This window comes from Artibeus jamaicensis, unplaced genomic scaffold (genome assembly GCF_021234435.1).
Source record: "Artibeus jamaicensis isolate MK-2021 breed Jamaican fruit bat unplaced genomic scaffold, CSHL_Jam_final contig_432, whole genome shotgun sequence".
In the NCBI taxonomy this organism is placed as follows: domain Eukaryota; kingdom Metazoa; phylum Chordata; class Mammalia; order Chiroptera; family Phyllostomidae; genus Artibeus; species Artibeus jamaicensis.
The window spans coordinates 12,034,428-12,057,171 of NW_026521828.1; the positions used below are offsets into that span (position 1 = coordinate 12,034,428).

The 22,744-nt window shown below is 49.9% G+C and overlaps 2 protein-coding genes across 2 annotated transcripts in view; one reads left to right on the top strand and one right to left on the bottom strand.

The window, feature by feature from the left end:
• FAT2 (FAT atypical cadherin 2) overlaps positions 1–7,377 on the top strand; it is a 71,862-nt gene extending 64,485 nt beyond the window's left edge. The window contains exons 21-24 of the mRNA XM_053665948.1: positions 331–772; positions 2,216–2,333; positions 3,925–4,382; positions 5,448–7,377. Coding sequence (XP_053521923.1) covers positions 331–772; positions 2,216–2,333; positions 3,925–4,382; positions 5,448–5,980 — 1,551 coding nt within the window. The 3' untranslated portion in view covers positions 5,981–7,377. The remainder of the gene's footprint in view (positions 1–330; positions 773–2,215; positions 2,334–3,924; positions 4,383–5,447) is intronic.
• Positions 7,378–15,596: 8,219 nt separating this feature from the next.
• SLC36A1 (solute carrier family 36 member 1) overlaps positions 15,597–22,744 on the bottom strand; it is a 48,801-nt gene continuing 41,653 nt past the window's right edge. Inside the window, exon 11 of the mRNA XM_053665900.1 lies at positions 15,597–20,052. Within this exon, the coding sequence (XP_053521875.1) occupies positions 19,781–20,052 (272 nt within the window). The 3' untranslated portion in view covers positions 15,597–19,780. The remainder of the gene's footprint in view (positions 20,053–22,744) is intronic.

Consider the following 22,744-nt stretch of genomic DNA (forward strand, 5'->3'; position numbering starts at 1 on the left):
GTAGAACTTGGGAGAGGCCTGTGAAGAAGAGTCCGAAAGACAGCGAGGTATCTCTGGGCCTCAGTTTCCTCATCTGTGAAATGCAGAGGTCATCCCTGCTCAGACCATCCGATGGAGTGCAGTGAAGGCCAAATGAAACCATAGACAAGAGAGCACGTGAAGGCTTTTATTCCCTGCAAACACGCTCCCTAAAACAGCCCTGAGAATCACCAAACGCTACCCCTCCCACCCATGAAAACAGAACCCACATTCTCCCCACTGGCAGCCTGAGAGCAGGGCTTTTATGAGGACTTCTTGGCTTTGCTGAGGGCCGTCTGGTTTTCTTTGCAGCTGGTCGATGGAGGGCTCCAACTGGAATACCGCTGCCCTGGTGGCTACTCTGCAAACCTTTCCTCCTCGCTCCACGTGAATGACCAAGAGTGGCACTCCGTTCTGGTGAAGCAGACGGACACCTCCATTCGCCTGCTGGTTGACAGCTCAGGCAATGGCTCCCTCGTGCTCCCAGAGAACTGCCAGGTTCTGGGGCCCAAAAGCGACCTCTTTCTAGGCGGCCTTGTCCTCTCTCATTCTCCCGCAAACGTCTCCCAGGGCTTCGAAGGCTGCCTGGACGCAGTCATGATCAACGGAGAGGCCCTGGAGCTGCTGGCCCACGGCGGGAAGGCGGCAGGCTTGCTGGAGGGGCAGGCCCTCACCCAGTGCTGCCTCCGCAGCGAGGACTGCAGCCAGAGCCCGTGTCTCAATGGGGGGACGTGCCTACAGACGCACGGGACAGGTAGGGGCTCGGGGCTGACACCAAGGCTTATCCCGGGAGGCTCTTCAGAGGACCTGGCGTGTCGGACTAGCACTTACGTATCACTATCGAGTTTACAAAGTATATCCTTTCATCACAGCCCCATGAAGGAAGGAGAGAAGGAAGGAGGGAGGGAGGGCCGGCAGAGAGCCATTGACAGCCCCATTCTGTAGCTCAGGAAACCGCTGGGCTATGTAAGGGAAGCCCAGAAAGGTGCAGGAGCTTGCCCTGGTCACGTGGCAGTCAAGTGAGAGAGGCGTGCTCTGGGCCCAGATCTCAGAAAGACACCTGATTCCAAATGCCCTTCTCTTTTCCTTTCCGCCTGGTGTATAAGAGGATGAGATCTGCCAGGTCTATGCTAGTGAAGCCAGTATAATTCTCACTCAAGTCTTTCTTTCTAAGAAAGTATCTTAGATTTCTAAGTCTCTTTCTCCCTTCTGGAAGGAGGAAGGGTGTGAATGGGGGACCCCTGGTGCAGAAGGCTGCATTCATCACAAACTTCAGTGTCATCACTACTCTGTCCTCGCTCTGACTCAAGCCCCTGTCACCTCTCCCCTCTTCCACTACACCAGCCACCTCTACCTGCATCTTCCGGGAGGGCACTTTATATTAAACGACTGGTCTTTATATAGTGCAGATCTGAGAACGTCACTTTTCTGCATGGAACCTTGTAGTGTCTTCCCCCTGTTGTTCGGATGGAGTCCCAGTCCCTGATTCCTGCATGTGGCTCGTACCGACCCCCCCTTGCCTTGGCCCCTCCCCTCTCCCCGCCCTGCAGCTCCCACTCCCCACTTTCCCAGCAGGTTCGCCCACCCCAGCTTCATTTTAATTGACAGGACTTGCTACACACACTCTCCTTTAAGCCTTCACACATGTTCTCTCCTCTGCCTGAAACGCCTTCCTCTTTGCTCCCCTATCTTTTCACCTGATTTTTATTCACCCTTCAAGTCTCAACAGAAATAGTGCCTGCTCCAGAAACCTTCTCCCCACACTTCCCTTCAATAAAACTAATGTTTATGATAATCACTAATATACCGATATTATATATAACTCTACGTCTGAGCCCCAATATTGCCACTTACTAAGCTGCACGGCCTTAAGCTAATGTCATACACTCCCTGCTTCATTTCCTCATCTGCCATCAACTTGTGCCTGTCCCCTGACGAGGATGACAACAGTAAAAGATCTCGGAGTTGTCGTGAGGCTCCAATAAGCTCCTCCATGAGGACTCTCACTTAGAATAAGTGTTGTCTGGCTAAATGAGGAGCACGTGCATCACCCCTTCGATGCCTGTTGTCTGCAGGACTGGAAGTTCTTTGAGGGCCGGGATCCAGTCTTCTTGTCCAGGAGGATACAGTGCCTCACATGGTGTTGGGCACTCAGCCTGGACTGCCTGACTCTCTCACCTCCCCTCTCTTCCCCCAGGCTATGTCTGCAAGTGTCCCCCACAGTCCTCTGGGAAACACTGTGAACAAGGGGAGAACTGCACTTGGACAGCCTGCCAGAAAGATGGAACCTGTACCTCCTCCCCTGAAGGAGGCAGGTAAGCACAGGATAGGCTGCATGCCCCGGCTCCTCACCTGGGTGTGGCGCCCTTGGGGAAGGAGCTCTGCTCTCTGAACTCTGGAAAGGCCAATGGGAGGCAAGGGACCGAGTGCCCCAGGACCTGGGTTCTCAGCCTTTTCCATGGGTCAAGGCTTCTCCCTCTGACCACCTGCTTCAGAACACTCTGGGAGAGGCAGGTGCTTGTTAGTAAGATATTTCCCAAGTCCCATGAACCTGCTGAATCAGACTCACCAAACTGGGGCCCAGGAATCTGCATGTCTAACCAGCTCCTCAGGCCATTCTGATCTTTGATAAAGTCTGGAAATAGCTAAAGTTTTTAGTCTTTTGCTCTAGATTGTGACTTCCCAGAAAGTGACCTGGGACAATGATCACTTGGTACAGGCACTGCTAAGGGTGTGAACCCCACTGCAAGCTACCTGTTATGCTGGCTGACGGTTGGGGGTGGGTGCAGGTGTTTGTTGCAAGAGAAGGCAAATCATCTAAGGATCCTAGAGATTGAGAGGTTTGGGCAATTACCTGGTTTTATTGGCTCCCCAACTTATGAGCCTCTAAAACTCATGAGGGAGACTGATGAAAAAGCTACGTCCCTAGCCCAACTGATTTGGAATCTCTAAGTAATGATTCCTGGGATCCTTTTTTTTTACGAACTCCAAAGGGAGCCCTTTGCCATCAAGCTGTGCCTACGTGAGCTAATGATGTAGTCTACCCACTAACTTTACAGCTGGGGAAACTGAGGGCCAGAGAAGGAGAGAGCTTACCCAAGGTGCCTCCGTGTGTTTATGACCCAAGTCCTCTTTCTTAGCAACTGGCACTCCCAGCCGCACTCCACTTACCACTCAGTGGTACACGGGCTCTCCATTTGGTAGATGTGTTGGGAGGACACTCCTTGGTTGAAAGCAGCATTTGCATTTTAAAAGAGGAACTTGGGGAGAAGTTAAATGTCAAAGGACAAACTGTTGGTGCTAAAATTTCAGGCACTGGGAGATGTTTTGGACTCACGTAGAATGGAGCAAAGGTTTAAAGTGGATAAAGCCAGCCATAGAAGTCTCCTAAGAGCCTTACATCAAGAACACTAAGCTGAAAGTGACCTGAGAGATCATGTAGTTCCAGGGGCTCTCTCTGAAAACGCTGCCCAGTGTGAGGTCTGTGCAGAGCCATGGGGGTCCCTGTGACCTGCTGGTGATGTCTGGTCACCACTGTTGAGTGACTGCTAACTCGCAGCTGGGCCCCTGACAGTGTAGGTAGAGGACAGCTAGGTGTGTTGGCTGCCTCCATTGTGGTGTGTGGTTGGAAACCTGTATCCAGTGTCTGGATCTCACGGGTGAACATAATGGATGTGCTCGGGGTCCGCATCCGAATGGGGGTGGAGCTGAGTCCTACACATTATGGTAGAGGATGGAAAGCTCTGACGTTGGTACGTGAGCATGTCTGATAATCATCCACAATTTTTTGGTGGAAAATTGGAGAGGGCGGGCTTGAGTGCAAGGCTCTCCATCCCCTTGATCTTTGTAAGAGGGGGCATGGAAAGGAAGTGACTCAGCCCCCTGCCAACTTCTCTGTCTCAGCAGGTGTGAAATTAAGGCAAGTGGCTGCGTAGAAGAATACTGCCTAGTCACCCCTGACATCAAAAGGGGGGACTGGGGGCAGCAGGAGATTCTGATCATCATAGTGGCCCTACTGGTCACTGTTGTCACTGCTGTTGGGCTTCTCTTCTACTGCCGCCATTACAAGTCTCACAAGCCTGTGGCCATGGAAGACCCAGACCTCCTGGCCAGGAGTGTTGGCGTTGACACTCAAGCCATGCCTGCCATTGAGCTCAACCCCCTGAGCACCAGCTCCTGCAACAACTCGAACCAAGTAGAGCCCAGCAAGACCTCAGGTCCAAGCGAACTCATCACTTTTGGACCCAGCTCTAAGCACCAGCCAGTGGTCTGCAGTGTGCCTCCCAGACTCCCACCGGCCACAGTTCCCTCCCGCTCTGACAACAAGCCCATCATGAAGAGGACCTGGTCAGGCGAGGAGATGGGTCAGTATAGCCAGAGGCCCTTAGCCCTGGGGACTCACAGAATGGGGTGGTAGACCTAAGCACTTCACCATCAGAGGCGCAAGGGATTTGGGGCACCCTCAGTCAATCCCTTGGAATGGCGTGTGAAGAAGTGTGTTCAAGGCCACAGTGCACTCATGGCCCAGAACAGAAGCAAGGTGTCTGGACTCAGAGTCTGTGGATCATTCTGCTGTATCACAATGCAGGCCTCTAAATTCCAAGACACTCCACAGGGTTGATGTGAATGGCAGAAACCTACAGACTCTGGAGAGGAGTGGGTAGGATCCCGGGGGTAGGAAGGGGGCTGCTGCACATGCGTGCCCTTCTAGGAAGGGGAAGAGAAGCTGCAGTCCAACTTTCTGGTTGCCAGGTCTGGAGGCGCAGCCCCTTAGGTGAGACCTGGGTGGCTGAGAGGAGGCACCTTCACCCCCTCTCGTATTTGGCTCAAAAGGAGGTTTATAATTGCTGGGGTATTCACCAATAGTTAAAACTGGTATTTTCACTAACTTTTTGCCAGTAGAGTAGCTAGGGCCCATAAAGATGCAGTGACCTGTTTTAACTCACCCAATGATTCAGTGGCAGGGGCATAGCTGGGACCGAAGACACCTGGTCTCCAGGCTTCCGAGACACACCCCATTCCATCACGCTCTGTGATACGTGCCATCACACCTGCTCCGAACTGTGTGTCGGTTCCCTTCAAATAAGGAGAGGAAACCCACCAGTAAGCCTTGGGATGCAGATGCTGTCTGCAGCGCTAGGGGTGGGCTGCGTGGAGCCATCCACATCCTTCCCTGTTCACTGACTGACCCTTTGATCAGTCACAAGACAGACTGGTTTTGGGTTAAGCCTCTGGCCTTAAACTTGGCCCCACTGGATTCTAGATATCAGCCTAAGCTGCCAGAGACAACATGCACAGACCAGCCACACATCTACCGACTCCCTGGGCCATCTCTAACTCTTGCTAAGTTATATATAGCAGCTATCAGGCCAGCTGGAACCTTCACCAGGGACACGCAAAGCTCACCCAATACTGCTATTCTCTTTCAGTGTACCCGGGAGGAGCCGCAGTCTGGCCCCCTACTTACTCCAGGAAGGAACACTGGGAGTACCCCCACTCTGAAGTGACCCCGGGCCCTCTGCCGCCCTCGCCTCACCGGCACCAGAACCCAGCTGTGATGCCGGAACCAGCCGGTCTGTACGGGGGTTTCCCCTTCCCACTGGAGCTGGAAAACAAGCGGGCACCCCTCCCACCCCGTTACAGCAACCAGAACCTGGAGGATTTGATGCCCCCACGGGCCCCCAGTCCCCGGGAGCGCCTGCTGGCCCCCTGTCTCAATGAGTACACAGCCATCAGCTACTACCACTCACAGTTCCAGCAGGAAGGGGGAGGGCCCTGCCTGGCAGAGGGGGGCTACAAGGGGGTGAGTATGCGCCTCAGCCGGGCTGGACCCTCTTATGCCGACTGCGAGGTGGGGGGTAGGCTTCCCACAGGCCAGGGCCAGCCCCAGGCGCCCCCCAACTATGAGGGCTCTGACATGGTAGAGAGCGATTACGGGAGCTGCGAGGAGGTCATGTTCTAGCTGTCCGCAGAGGAAAGCAGGTCAAGGACGTGGCACCCTCCTCCGGTCTTGCAGAGAGTGAGGAGAGCGTGGCTGGGAAAATGGGGGGTGGGCCCCCATACCCATTCCGGGCCGCCATACTTTGAAATGTGCTCTTCCGGACTCATACCTGGTCCCTGGGGATGGAGGGAAGCGGAGGGTGGAGCTCCAAAAACAGTACTAGGAGAGGAGGAGCAGAGAGGAGATGCAGGCAGTTACCCTGGAAAACCAGGACAAACTGACTCCAGAGATGGGCGAGAGGCAGCCTGTCTCTGACGTGCCATCTCTCAGTGTCCAGGGAGGAGGGGCCTGAACTACTTACTGGGTGAGCTCCGCTGGGGCACGTTCCCGCGCCCGCCCACAGCTCCGTTCTGGATGCGGAGGCAGTTCCTGCCTCACGGGCTACCACTACACACACTACAGAGCCCAGGTCCCAGGGTCACTGACCTTGGAGGGCCACAGGGTGTCCTCCTAGGCACTGAGAGGTGAGCAGCAGGCGAGCAGGTACCAAAAGTCACCTATGCACCTGGCCTCATCCGTACGTCCGCCAGGCACTGTGCGGGGATAAGATCGTGAATGAGGGTGACGAGGGTACCTGAGGAGCATCGCTTTGGCCTCAGTCTCCTGGAATCTCTAATCCAAATTCCAACAAAGCAACTTGCTCAGCCTCTTTAAGTCACATGACTTTCTATCAGCCAGGGCCAGCCAGGATTCGCAGAGGCCTGGACCTTCTCTGTCAAAGAATTCAGACCTCATGGAACTCTGGGTTCTTCACCCCAAGTTTCACAAGCACTTTGGGACAAAGGAAGGAAGGACATAATTCATCGTTTAAAACAATTTTAGGCACTTTTCAACCTTGCTGTCTGGATGAGTTGCCCCAAAGGGAGTTTTCTTCTGTAGACACAAGGGACCCAAGAATGTCCATTCAGGGAGGGCGGAGGCAGGGAGTCAGAGAGCGGGGTGTCCAGACTGGGCCCCAGGCCCTCGCCTGCCCCTCCGTCTCTAAGTGTTACCCGCAGTGACTCGACCCTACGCATGGAGGGTCAGTGTGGGCACACATCTGCACATGTGGGCACCCGTGAAGAATATGTTTGTACACATGTGTAGAGTGTAAGTAGCCAGGAGTGGCAGCGACCGGAGAATTCCGGTGGCCTCGCTACTCCCCCCCCTCCCCCAACATCCTCTCTCTGGTCCATTGCTTTTTCATGTGTTGTTTCTGGAGACAAAAGTCAGAAGGAAGAGCAACCGGGACTCTCACCCACGGGGCTGCTGCCCACAGGGGAGGAGGGCTGTGTGGGTGAGGGCGTTTGTGTGAGTGGTTCGTGGCTGTGCGTGTGACTGCGAGCGTGCAAGGCAGCGAGCATGGTTCCAGTGGTCATTTTTTTTAACAATAAAATATCTTTTTTACTGTTATTTTCTGTGTCACTTACCCTGTTTGGGGTCGAGCCAGAGAAAATGCACAAGGGCTTACAGGCCCTTCCAAGCTGAGGTTCACAGAATTCGGGGGACCCTAGAAGTCATCCCCAAATCTAGCAGAACAGCTAAAGTAAAGATCCCTAAGCCCTACCCCAGACATACAAAATTAGAACCTCTGGGGCCCGGGACGCTGTCTGGGAAAAAACGCCTCCAATTCCGACACGACTGTCCATGGCCAGCGGGACACTCGCTGACCAGCCCTGAGACTGGAGAGCCGGCCCCGCCCCCGGCTCTCACCGCAGACCGTGGCTCTGGGCCAGGCTCAAGTCCAGACCCGTTCTCACTCAGGCGGGTATCACTTGGCTTCTCATTTTTCAGTAACACTAAGACAGTAAATAACACCTGCACCATAATACTGTTCTGAGGAATATACACAAAGAACTCACAGCAGCACAGACAATAAATGGTGATTTTTATGCTAAGAAATAATACCAGGTAGCATGGAGGTAGAAGTAACTTATCAGAACCGTGCAGGAAATGGCAAACGACCCAGTCCAGCATTGCCTACATTTCTGCTGTGCTTACCACTTCTATGATTTGGCCCCAATAGGCTGCCACCTGTACTATTATTTACTTAATATTTTTCTTTTAGCACATTTAGACTTTTTAGTTTTTTACTCCCTTTAAAACAATAATACCCATGCGCTGAAAGATTTGCAAGTTCCATCCAGCATGCTTGAAAATCCATTGCCACTCAAATTTTTTTAAATGACTGCCCTGGGGCCCCCTAATCTAGTCTATCTCCATTCCCGGCATTCCTCACCCCGAGACCCACAGAGGAGGTGTTTGTCCGAGGTCCCACAGCTAGAACTTCACAGGGACAAGACCCAGCCTGAGGAATCTCCCTACAAGGCTACTCTCCCAGCCTCTGTCCACCCAGCGGGCCTCTCCACACACCAGGCCCCTCCTTCCCTTTGTCCTCCGGAGACTGCACCTTCACGAACACGCCACCAGAGGGCTCTCTGAGATCAAGACCCAGCCCTCCAGTACCCAAAGATTTTTCAGGGAAATCCTCCCACATCAGGCCACTGGCGCTCCAAACGCCCTGAGAATGACACAGCATAACAGTGGCAGAGAAAGGCAGAGACCCAGGGCTTCTGACTTCCAGATGGCGCGTTTTCACAGTCACCACAGTCATCCTCACTACCACCTCTAACACTTGCTGGATGTTGGGCACTGTGCAAGCACTTGCATGTCCTGCCTATTTAATTCTCACAAAAACCCCAAAGGTAAGTACTATCATGCCCATTTTTATTTATATTTTAACTTAATCTACATTATATATTTTTCCCATTACTTCCCTCAGCTGCTTCTACTTACTCCTCCACTATGTTGGATCAAATCATGTCCATTTCTTAGATGGAGGTGCAGAGGCACCCAGAGATTAACTAGTTTGTAACTTATGTGGGTCAGTTAAAGTGAAGTCACCCAGTGGATGAGTGACAGGCCTAGAATTCAGTTCAGGGTTGCCTGACTCCAGATCCATACCTTATATTGGGGTTCACAGAATAAATTACAAATACAGGACGACATCAGAGGGCCAACAGTAGCCAGAAGGACTGAGAGGGCTTAATCCAATGATCCGAGTGTGGAGGCAAGAACCTCACTATAATCCCAGGTCATGTTAACAACCAGGGTGTCTGGAATCAGGAAGGTGGACTCTGCTCAAACCTGGGGCTGAGCTCCAGGCCACTCCTGTGATCCTGGCTCCGGTTCTGAGGGTGGACCTTAGGACCCCACAGCAACCTTCAGCACTACTAGAGGGGGCAACCAGGAAGGGGTGGGGAGGCAGGACTTACAACCAAGTCCAGTGAGAAAGGGCAGCTGGGATCCACCAGGACAAATGGGAAAGGGATTTGAGACGCTCCTCCAGATAGCGGGGGAGTGAGCGGGCCGCACAAAGGCGCCTTCACACAGGGCTTTTCGGGGCCTTGTACGGAAGGTAGACGCACCTTCCAGAAACCAGAGCAGTGCTGGAGGGGGACACATGAGGTCACAAAGTGGGGGGGGGGGGGGTACTGAAGCCATGGCTAGAACCTCAAAAAAGGTTTGAAGAAGCTTCAGTAAGAAGGGCAGAGCCAAAGGCCTTGGGAGGAAAACCATTCCCTTTTGGATGAAGATTACAGAGATTCTGAAAAATAGAGGGGATAGATATATAAAATTTTCAGATATGTGGTGGCTTGCCAAGGGCCCACAGGGAATTCAGTACAGCACAGCCGGCCCATCCTCCTTACTCCACAGGAGGAAATGGTGAAATGCCACTGCTGAGGGCACCGGGTCCAGGGGCTCAACAGCAACCCACACTGCAGTGCCTCGGGACAGACGCGGGAAGCCCTGGGACGTCCCGTGCCAGCTCCATCTCGACGTGAGGCACAAGTTGTCTCTTTGAACGAACAGACTTTCTCAGGGACCAGGCTGGAGAAAGACAAGCTTTATAATTTTTTCGAGACTCATCAACGCATCTACAGGGTCCAAGCAAGGGGTGCTCAGTTAGATTAGTGCCAAACTCAAAACAAATATAGTGACGGTAACTCCTCAGGGGCCAGGGCACCGCACTGTACTGAGGGAGACTACACTGAATTTGGTTACTAATTCCGGGTGCATGATGAGCACCATGGACAGGAGAGCAAGCCTGATCTGATTGAGGCTTCAGGCAGCTCATAATATTGGCCAAGTGGTCATACCTCTCTAGCACAAGTAGGGATGGGACTGACCAAAAAGGGGACATTATGGCACTGTTAGGAAGGGAACCATAAATTCTTACTGATGAGACTAGGGAAGGTTCTAGAGAGGAGCAGCCATCTGAGCTGGGTCTTTTATTTTTAAATATATTTTACTGATTATGCTATTACAGTTGTCCCATTTTCCCCCTTCACTCCCCTCTACCCTATGTACCCCCTTCCACCCGCATTCCCCTCTTTAATTCATGTTCATGTGTCATACATATAAGTTCCTTGGCTTCTACTTTTCTCTTACTGTTCTTACCCTCCCCCTGTCTATTTTCTACCTACCATCTATGCTACTTATTCTCTGTACCTTTTCCCCCTCTCTCCCCACCCACTCCCCTGATAACCCTCCATGTGATCTCCATTCTGTGGTTCTGTTCCTGTTCTAGTTGTTCGCTAGTTTGTTTTTGTTTTTGTTTCAGGTGTGGTTGTTAGTAATTGTGAGTTTGCTGAGCTGGGTCTTAAAGCTGAACTTCAGATTTAGCACTAAGCGTAGAGTCAGCGAGGCTAAGAGAACAGTCTAAAGCGAGGGCCTAAATGTCTTGCGCATCTGGGCAATGGTGGGTATTTCTGATGGGCAAGTTAGAATGTGGGAGGACTTAGATACCCAGATTAGGGCCTGGAAACGTGCTGTGTCCGCTGAGGGGAGGGGAGCAGTGACAGAATCAGGAGCAAGGAAGCAGATCTCAGGGGCAGAGACATGAGGTTTGGAGGCAGACAGAGCTGGCTCCGCATAACAAACATGTGACCTTGGGCGAGTCATTCAACTTCCTGTCTCAGTTTGCAAACCGGGATATCACCAGTACCCTCCTTCACTGAGTCTAAGTATTAAAGGACGTAAGGCTTAACATAGTTGGCATTGTGAATGCTCAAGAGATCGTAGATACTTATTTCACCATCACTATTAAAAAGGAAGATCTTTCTGCAGTCCCCCTGACCACACGCCTACCTTTGTTCCATGGCCAAGATGCAAGGATGTCCCCCCAGCGAGGCTGGGGAGAGGCTAAATAGATTAAGACAGTGGTTCTCAACAGGAGGGGGGTGCCGTTCCCACTGCCTCCCCACCTTACCCCACATGCAAGGAGACCTGCGGCAGTATCTGGAGACATTTTTGGTTGTCGCAAATGGCAGGGTGTGACTGGCATCTAGTACGGAGAGGCCAGGGAGGCTGCTGAACATCCTACAGGGCACAGAAAAGCCCCCACAACGAAAAATTATTAGGCCCTAAATGTTCATATACCGAGGATGAGAAACTCTGACCTAAGGAACCACACTGGCCTTCATGTAGCACCACAGCGGCCGGCACCTGGCCTGAGGCACAAGCATCCTTATATCAAGAACCAACAAAACCCCCCCCCCCCTTCTAAAAAATTAAATAAATAAATAAAATATTTAAAAAAAAAAAGAATAGCAGTCATGGCGGACAGTCTGCACATTTATATAAAGGCACCGTTCTGAATTCTACGTTCGTCAGAGTAAATATCAGGGTGAGTAAAAAACAAGAGACAATCCAATAATATAAAAAACATACTATACCATGACCAAGTGGGATTTATTCCAGGTAAACCAGGCTAGTACAATATTCAAAAATAAATCAATATAATTAACCTACCATATCAAGAGGTGAAGGAAAAAAGTGTATAAGCTTATTAATTGATGCCAAAAAAGCATGACAAAATTCAACACCCATTCACGATAAAGAAAATCTCTGGGCACAGAAACAGGGGGAAACTTCTATAAAACCCTGCAGCTTACATCATACTTAAAGGTGAAAGGCTGAATGCTTTCCAAATGAGATCAGGAACGAGGCTAGAGTGTTCACTGTACCCACTGCTTTCTAACTAGAAGTTGTAGCCATTGCAATAAGGCAAAAAAAAGTATACAGATTGGAAAAGAAGACATGCAATTATCTCTATTTGCAGACAACTGTTTACATAAAAAATCCCAAGAAATCTAACCAGAAATCCATAGAACTATTACTATTGAGTACAGAAGGGTCACAAGATACAAGGTTAACACTCAAAATCAATTTCTATACACTACCAATGAACATGTGGCGACTGAAATTAGAAACACATTGCCATTTACAATCACTCCAAGAAAAATTAAATACTTAATGGCTTATATCTAACAAAACATTTGCACAATTAATAACTGCCAAAAAATAATAATGCCATTAAATGCTGACAAGGATACAAAGAAACAATATCACTCATACATAGCTGGTATGGTCACTCTGGAAGCTGGTTTGGAAGTTCCTTCTAAAACTAAACATGGGCTTACTCTACAAATCAGCAGTCGCACCCTTGGGTATACCTCCCAGAGAAATAAAGTTTATTTTCACGTAGAAACTTGTACATGAATATTCACAGCAGCTTTATTTGTAATAGCCAGATCTGGAAACTACGCAAATTTCTTTCAGTGGTGACCTGTTAACCAAACTGTGGTACATCCATATCATGGAATACAACTCATTAATGAAAAGGAAAAAATAATTGATATAGGCAATAATTCAGATGATCCTCAAGGAAATTATATCTAGTGAAACAAGCCCATCAAAAGGACACATACAACACAATTCAATTTATATAACGTTCGTGAAATGACAGCAGAGATGAAGAACAGATCCATGGTTGCCTGGATCTAGGGAGATGGGGGAGCACGGAACGTGTGTCTACAAAGGGTGGCATGAGGGGTCTTGTGGTAACGAGCTAGTCGTCTTGATTGTGGTGGAGGAAGCTACACACGTTATAAATTGCTTACAGCTACACACACATGCACGCACACGAATGAGTGCGTGTGTACCTGGGGAGATCTGAGCGAGCTCTATGGATCTTGCCAATGCCAGTGTCCTGGCTTCGACGCTGCACTGTGGTTACGCAGCATGTGGACGTCGGAGGAGACGTGGAGCAGGGCACACGGGATCTTCTCTGCACCTTCCTGTGAATCTGCAATTACTTCAAACCAAGAAGCTTAAAATTTCTTAAAAAGACTAAGTTTTGAAAGAAGAAAAGTATTTGAACAAATACCTCTTTTAAAAAGATAAACTAATGGCAAATAAACCCAGGAAAAGATGTAGAACGTCATTAGTCATTAGGCAAATGCAAATTAAAACCACAAGGAGGTACCACTACACATCCATTAAGACAGCTACACTCAAAAAGAGCGCAGTGTACAGACCAACACAGACATGGAGCAATGGGAGCGTTTATCAATGGTTGGCAGCAATCCAAAATTGCACAGACACTTGGGAAACAACCTTCCAATTTCTTATACAGTGAGTACATACATATTACATAATTCCATAAACTCCATAATCCCACTCCTAGGTATTTACCCAAGAGAAATAAAAACTTAGATTTGCACAAAGATCTGTACGTGAACATTTATGGTAGCTTTTTGCATAACAGCCAAAAGCTAGAAGCAACCCAAACATCCATCAACTGCTAAATAAGTACGGCTCATCCACACAATGGAATGTTATTTGGCAAAAAGAAGAAACGAACTACTGACACACGTAACAACAAGGGTGAATTTTAAAAGTATTATGTCAAGTAAAAGAAGCCAGACAGAAAGGACTACGTGCTTAATGGTTTCATTTACACGACATTCTAGAAAAGACAAAACTAAAGACAAAAAAATCGGGTCAGTTGTTGCGAAGGGCTGAGTGGCATGGGGATGGGATTACCTGCACAGGGGCGCCGGGGAACTTCTGGGGTGAAGAAAACATTCTGCATCTTGACTGAAGATGGTCAAATGACTGCATGCATTTGTCAAAACTCATCAAACTGTACACTTAAAAAAGCAGGTAAATTTTATTATATGTAGATTACACCTTAAATTGTTTTTCAAAAAATAAATGGTGCAGGGAGACCAATAGCCAAGGGTCTAGCAAAGCACACACAGTTTCTTACTCAAGACGCCAGTAGGCGTCTGCACTGGGCTGAGCCTAAGGAAGCCAGCCTAACTAGTATAGAGCCCAGGAGCAGCATCCAAATTCAGTCCACTGTCACTCAAGTCTACGCCTCCGGCAGTGCAGGGAGCTTACCTGAACAGCCCTGGTTACCTGGAAGGAAGGGTTACGACCATTAAGTATGGACGTGAGCAGGAGTAAAAACATGAAAGCAATGTAAAAAGGGTTGAATGCTCTATACGAGGTGAGCAAGACATGATTATAATGTATGCACACCCAGAAAAACAAGTAAAACTGCTTCTGGGTCTTGGTTTTCTTCAGTTCAGCTAATATTTCAAACAATGTTTATAAGCCCTTCGCACCAGGCACCTGATAACATTCTAAGCCTCGTAACAATCCCTAAAGTGGACCTCCCTACTGAAGCCATCACAAAGGGGGAGGCAGCCAGTGCCTTGGGAAGTGTTGGGGTTCTGGAACCACAGGGTGTGTGTGTACATACCAGCTCTGCCACTTAGTGGCTGGTCACTTGGAAGTCACTGAATCTCTTTGATCTCCAGTTCCAGCAACAATATTGATAACTGACAATGGTTATAATACACACCCTACCTTCCTCTCTTGGGAAAGTGTTATACTTTAATAGTGTTCTTTGAGGGCTCTGCTTCTGAACAAGTCTAATTCAGTAATCAACAAAGATCAGTTTCAAATAATCTAAGGGCCAGTCAGATGGCCTCACTTTTCTTAAGTGTCACAAAAGCAGAAGGGAAGTCATCTCTTCCACTGTCTTGAAATCAATCTTCCCCTTTCAAGAAAACTGGGTGTTACCTCTCATATCAGTCAGGGCCCTTTAGAAAAACAGAACCAGTAAGATGTATGTATGTATGTATACACACACATACATATATATATATATATACATATACATACACATATATAGAGATTGATTCCCAGGAATTGACTTAAGTGATTGCTGGGGCTGGCAGGCTGGAGACTCTTAGGCAAAAACAGGTGCCATAGTCTTGAGGCAAGAATTTCTTCTTCCCCAAGGAAACTTCAGTTTTGCTCTTAAGGTCCTTCAACTGATTGGATGAGGCCCACCCACATTTGAGGATAATCTTTTATTTAAAGGCAACTGATTGTAGACTTTAGCCACATCTACAGGATACCTTCCCAGAAACACCTAGGTTACTGTTTGAATGAATAACTGGGTTAATCAATACTGTAGCCTAGCCCCACTGACACATAAAACTAACCATCACCCCGAGTGTGTGTGGTCCTCCGATATCCACAGAGAGGGTGAGAAGAGCAGACAGGAACAGCAGGACTGGCTAACAGGAAAACTGCCACCTGGCCCTCTTCTTTGGGTCGCTCGGTCCCACAGGTGGTTCCACTGATCACACTACGCTCCCATCTGATGTAAGATCAAGTAAGGGGAATCTCGGTGACATTTAAAAAAAAAGTGAAAACAAAGACACAGACCACAACCTTCAAAAATAAAAAATAAAATTCATTTATTGAAAAGAAAAAGCTTAACACATGATCCGTGTGCAGAAGCCCAAAGGAAGTCTTCTACGAGCCCCTGCACAGACCAGCCCCTGCACAGACCATGCAGAGCACACGTTCATGTGGGCACACAACACACACGGCACCGTGTGGTTATCCAGACCCGCGGACCGCGGGTTTTATACTTCTCTTATTCACACACCCACTGACAGTGATTTACAATAGCCACATAATCCTATCCTTCACAAAAACAAAATGGCTTCCCCAGAGTCACCTTGATTTAAATGAAAAAACACAGCTTATGACAGGCACCCTCCACCCTCATCCGCCACCCCGCTCCCTACACTCTGATGACCTCATATCAGCACCATTTGTGTCCCTGGCCAGGGAACGACCCAGTGGTACAAAGCACAGGGAAGACATGCAACAAACTGACTCTGTCAGAGCCAACAGCCCTGCAGCCCGCAGGGCTAATTGCCTGAAAGTACCGACCATAATTGCAAAGATAAACCACACTGTCTCTTCTTCCCCTCACGGTCCTGGAGATTTGTAATGTACTTTGGAAAATTTAATTCTGTGGCAGACTTGGAGCCGACTCCCTAATTAGCAAGTCGTGCCTTTTGCATTGGGTGTCTCCACTGTGAGGACCGGGCCACGCTCTGGCCAGGGTGAATGCTGCGGCCCGCTTATCAGCTATGAAATAAACCCACCGATACAGACCCACCTGCCCTGAATAGTGAATACAGAAAGCTGTAAACAGACACAGACTGAGATTTTGCACTTCCAAAAAACATAAGGCGAACGTGTAGTGTTAAACAGAAGTGATATGCTATAATTTTGGGAGAAACTGGAGGGGAAAAAAGCAAGACAGGAGTACAGGGGGAGGGGAGAGATTTTCCTAACATACCTGTCTGGTGGGATCGTCACTTTAAGCCAACTGCTGAGACTGCATGTTTTACCTTTTGTGCAGGTAGAGAGTAGTGAGCACCAGCCCGTGGATCTGGCTGGGGAGGTGAAGGGCAGGGCATAAGCTGCTCAGCTACGACATGCCTTACATTCACATGCATCTGGCCAGGGTTTGTACAGATGCAGGGGTCCTAGCAGCTGGACAGCAGCACACTATAAATAATGCCACTTGTGTACGGTGACAACTTGTAGGCAAACTGAATATGCCAGGTCATGCTCTTCCTGGCCAGCACCTGCGTTTAAGGGGAGGTACACTGCCGACAGGGAGCTGGAAACTGGCTCCCAACAGTGGCGTTTGCAGGTCAGAACAAGTGGCTCTGAGTAGCTGCCTCTGAGCTAATAAAAATCTGGGGCTGCGTGAGGAGAGTGGGGGAGAGACACAGTACCTAACAGTACTAAGCCAGAAAACCCAGGATTTGCCTTTGGCTTGGCAGATGCAGCCTCACACTACAGAAGCCTTTGCTTTGTTGCTCCTGATCAGACTCCTGCTTACACTGGAGCTTTTTTCCAGGAACTGGAGCAAGGCACAGGAAGTAGTTGGGCAGCTGGTTCTGGTTCCCAAAGAGTGGCAAGAAGACACCAAGGGCTCCCTGACTACAGAAGGCCCAGAGGCAGCAGAAGGGGAGGCTTCCCTCAGTGGGCCCAGACAGCTGCTTCCAGAGGAGGAGGAAGGGCTCCCTCCTGCCATCCTCTGGCTGAGCCCTTTACTCAATGCCAAACTGCAGTGCAACTGCACAACCAAAGGCCCACTGACTGGGTTCACCTTGCCTGTCTTCGGAGTCAGCCAGGCAAGCAGGCTGCCAAGTCAGAGCACAGGAAAGAGATCAGAGGGAAAGCCAAGCCGAATTAGCCTCCAGAAGCCCCAGAGCCAGAGCCACCTCACCTGTACACCACATTCTCTGGGTCAGGGATCCTGAAGCAATAGCCTGCATTTAGCTAAGACTTAGGGGCCAGAGGACTAAGTCTCAGCTAAAGAGTCTTGGGGCTAAGACTTCAGCTCAGTATTGTGCTACCTACCCCTCGAGTTCCAGCACCAGAGGCCCAGTGTGACTGCCCACCTGGACAGGACAGCTTCCAGCAGCTCCCTGCGCACATAGAAGCTTCCCCCACGGAAGCTGTGGGCAGGACACACATCTGACCCACTTCTACTGACACGCACCTTCTCACCCTCAGGACCACTGCGGGAAGACTGCTGGAGCCCAGGCTTGCAAACAGGAGATGACAATTCCTGAGCCCACTGTGGTAGTTTCTAAGCCCGAGGCTTCAGAGGGCAGGACTGCCACCTCCAGCTAGAATCTTGGTCATGGAAGCACCTGTTCAGGACCACCAATGAACAGAAACGGTGGATGAAGAATGTCCTTCTCCTAAGAGGGACCAAGTCACCACTGATCACATCTTTGTAAGCAAATTCTTAGGGAACTTAGGAGTCACTACAACAAGAAAGTTTGGCTTTGGAACAGACAAGGAAAAAAAAAAGGTGGGGCTGCAAAGGTGGGTCAGAGCCCTTAGGAGCTTTGGTAAAACACAAAACCAAAAAAGCCCTGATAAAGTTGTGCTGCTCTCCCAACTTGCAGGGCAAACTGTAGCTCCGGGTGAGTAAGCCAGAGCCTGGCGACAGGAGTGGAGGACAGCAGGACCCCACCACATATGCACAGACACACACATACCTGCACACAGCTCAGGAGGACAAGAGCCAGTGACCGATGCCCCTCTCAATGCTTCCTCACACCTGCAGGGAGGACGGGGATGCCAAAGCAAGGCAGTGTACCATCCTCTGCCTTCTCCGCAGCTTCTTCCCACACCTGCAGGCCGACCTTGAGGTGAGCCAACCCTGAGGCTACTTCTGACACTCAGGGGGAGGGACAGGCATCATAGTTAGTGTTTAGAACACAGGGGACTGACATCCCAACTAAGTGGCAACTTTAGAGTCCAGGTCTCGAAGGCAGCCAGACAGGGCACTGTGTCTGCCCTACTGCCAGCTGATTGTAAACAACCAAGCACCGCACTCAGTGTCAAACCAGCCGCTGGAAATTCTCTGAACTTAATTTTGACGGTCTGTGCACACTGACCTCATGGTCTCGCCCTTGGCAACAGTGTGGGCATCTTCCTGGCGTGACGGCAACTGAATGCTGCCATGCTGTTTGCAGGCCAGGGACTGAGGCTGAGAAAGGGGCCTGAACTCACAAAGCTACCATTTCATGAGCCTCCCATGGGCAGAAAGGTGCGGCCCTCCATTCCTTTGGCCTAGTGCACTAGCAGATGTTTCCCGAGTCCGTCATATCTACTCAGTACGAAATCAGGCTGGGCTGTGGGAGGCCAAGTCCAGGCCTCCCCGCAGAGGTACACATTTAGGTGATCCTGATTACAATCTGAGGTACTCAGCCTCGGGTGCTGAGGACCTGCACAGACATTTCCTGGAACAAGTTTCTTTTCAGCAGGAGAAGCTGATACAAGTTGACTGAGGAACAAGTGATTCACAATAACCTCCGATCAGGAGAGTCGAAAAACAAAAGCTGATTTTAAATAAAATAAAATATAAATATTTTCAATTGAGGCAGTGACTGATGTCTTTTGGGAGCTAAAGCAACTAAGAACACAGTATTGTGACCCATACAAGGAATTCCAAGAGGAAAAGTGTAGCCAAGGGTCACAGCAAGCCAGAGAGCGTGAAGATTAAAAACTCCAGCTTTGCGGGCTAGTTTAAACTACTAGGTAGGTCCAGATACCTGCTGGAGACTTGAGGTAAAATATTTGGGAGAGATATGAGAAAGAGATAAGCCCAACTTTATAAACAGAGAGTTCTTACTTATTTAGTCTAAGTCTGGACCAGAAAATGAAATGCTAAAATTTTTAAATAAAGTGAGCTATGCAAAAAGAATAATTTCAGGGAGGTGGGTCAGAAAAGAAAGGCAGGTAAGGGAGAAGGTGTGATGAGGGAAAACAGCTTTAAGGTTCTGGTTAAATAAGCACAAATGAACAATGGTGGCACTTCCACTAAAGGTGCCTCCGGCATATCTGCTAGCCACTCTCCCCCAGCCCTCAGTCCTACCTGGCCCAGGGAACCTAGGTACCAGGTACCGGGCTTCCTGAACAGCAACCTTGCTTTTCCCCAGAGCCTGGACCCTCCCCAAGGCTCTGGGGCCAAGTGCTAGGGAATACATGGGAGTGGGGTGGACAGGCGCAGGGGATGCACCCAAACGGCTATGCAGAGGCACTGGTGGAATTGACAACAATGGGAGCACTGCTTGGCTGGATCAACTCATAGAGAGCCTCGTATGTCCCCACCACAAAGCCCACGAAGCCCAGGATGCTGATCAGGGCGTCCTTGGCGATGGCGAGGGGGCTCATGCCCTCCGAGTAGTAGGTGGTGATGTCCAGGAGGGGCGGGATGATGAGGGCCAGGGCGCTGCTGCTCACGGAGCCCACCAGGGAGATGACCAGGTCCAGGCGGGGGATGAGGATGGCCAGGATGCCTGCAGGAGAGAGGACATGGATGTTCAAGACTGCCCAGAGCTGGAAGGGACATCCTCACCGTCCTGAAAATTTAGCAAGTGTCTCCTCATAGAATAGAGAGCTCCAGAGAGACTTCGCCATTGTCTGGTCCAATCCCTCATCTCACGGATGAGAAAATGAATGCCCAGAAGGCAGAGGAACTTGGGTCTCACTGCAAGATCGCCAACAGTAGGACTGGCTCCAGTCACCTGGCTTTCAGCTTTCCTACTGCCACACGCGATTTTCACTGCCCCCCCAAAAGGAACCAAACGACATTCCAATGCATTCTGGTCCTACAAAGGAGAGAGAGTGTGGAGCAAAAAAGGAAGTGGACCATTTCCGAGTGACTGCTCACTGTCTTACCACTGAGCACACCTCCAACACAAACATCTCTACTTGACTGACAAGACCAAACGGAACGCCTCCTCCTGGAGCGATGCCATGGTAAACCTGGTTTCACGGAGCACGATCCTACAGGGGAAGCGGGAGTAGCTCTGTGTGCGGGCTGAGCACACACACGATGGCCGCGTCCCTGTGTCAGCACAAGCTAGTGAGTGGCTCCCACACTCGAAACTCCAGCTCGGGAGTGTGTCAAGAAGGTGGGGATGACGAAGATGAGCAGGGCTGCACGAGGGACCGCCATCAGCTTCCTCGCCACCCCAAGGACTGCACGGCTGTCGAGCTGCTCGGACAGCGCGGTTTAAAACCAAGGGGAGGAGGCCTCACTGACCACGTCGATCCAGTGCCTGTCGACCCCACCGTCCCACCTGACTCAGCTTTCCAGTGAAGGCCAGTGTCCCCCAAGTTTATCGAGGACTGTGGGCTCTGGAATTAGGCTCTTGTGTTTGAACCCTGGCTCTACCTGAGTGACGCTGGGGAAATTATGGCTCCTTTCTATTCTCCAGTTTTCTTGTTGGCAAGATGAGAATACTAATAGCTCCTACGTCACAGAGATGTCATGATGATTAAAGGAGGTTACACGGCACTTAACAGAGGGCCTAGTGTGTGACAGGCACGCAATACGGTTAATATCATCATCATGAGTGTGTTCTCTGCTGCTCATGAAAAGTGCACCCTTAACAGTTAGTACTGAGATGCATTGTGAAGACTGCCTTCCCCTCTGCCAGCCTCCAACTGAAAGTCCTTAGCATTAGAACAGCAACCCAGGTCACAGGATTACCTCCCTGAGCCCCAATAAGTTACATTCACTGGTGGTTTCAGTTCTAACTTCATAAAGCAAAAATGCAGTCAAATTGCTTTGAGGAAGGCGTCACACTGGTGAGACTGTCAGAACATCTGAGTCCAATGCAGCCAATTTTACCCTTCAGAGGGACTGTCTGCATCGATCAACTGATCACTGCCTCTTTGGCTGAGCCTCAGACAAAAGTCCTGGCTTGTATTTAGAGGCCAGGTTTTATGAGAAACACTTACTTTTAAACTGGAATACCACTCCCCGCAGCAAGAGGAGAGGCCTGTGGGAAATGAGGTTGATTAGGGCAGGAACAGATTCACATCTCCTGTCTCACCTTACTAGTCACTGGCTATTGAAATCTAAGTGAATTCAGTTCCTCATTCACACTGGTCACATTCCAAGGACTCAACAGCCACCTGTGCCTAGTGGCTACGGTCCTGGACAGCACAGTCCCAGAACACTTCCATCACGGCAGAACGTCTAGTGTCTAGCCGACTGCACAACCCACACTGCACTCACTGAGACGAACCTGCCTGTGCTCCATGGGTATGGAACTGCACAACATGACTGTCTCCCAGAGAGGTTACATGGTACACAGTGACAGGGCTAGGACTAGAGCCAGGACCTCGAGCCCCTGGTACAGTTCCATTGTGACCTCGACTAGTAAGAAAATAGAGACAAAGAAGGGAGAACAGGGGATCGAGCTGACCAGAAAGATCCTGTCTGTGAAGAACTTGGGGAGTCAGATGTTGGGTTAGCTCTGCCAGGGAGACCCCACAATGGTTTGGCAGAGAACCCTGCACATAGTCGGCCTCGACCTCGCTCTGCTTTGGAAAGGAAATAACACAAGTGTTTTGAAGCCTGATAACAACAGAGAGCGCAGGAGTCCTGCACCCCAGACCCGGCGCTGCCATGGTTTCACAGCCTTGGGGCAACCCTGTCCTCCTTCCTTCTAGTGATCAGCCAAGGCAGCATCTTCACCTTTCTGAAGTCGTCAGAAGGTTTACAAAAGCATAGCCACTTAACGCCAGTCTATTCCAGCCCTCACATATTTCCTAGTAAATGGAGTTAGTGACATTCCTCAGATCTTCAGGATTGAATCTGGAGGGAAGCTGGAGGTAAAGTGTCTGTAGCTGATGACAAGACAGTGTTCTCGTCATGGACAGCCTAGTGCTGAACGAGAGCTGATCTGCTGTGTGTCCCAGAATAAGACAACTGCCCTCTCTGGGGTCTGGGTCTCCACCTGCCCACACACGAGTGTAGTTGAGAGTTCAGGCCCTGGACTCAGAACCTAGGTTCATACCCCAGGCCTACCATAAACCAGTCAATTACTTCCCCTCTTTGAGACTCTTGTTTGCCCTACTACCGAATAGGGTTGGTCAAATGTCAAGATTTTAGAGAAGTCCATAGGGAATGCTTCATAAATGTCAACTAGTATAATTACCATCCCTGTTCAGTAGCAGACTGATCCAGGCTAAATT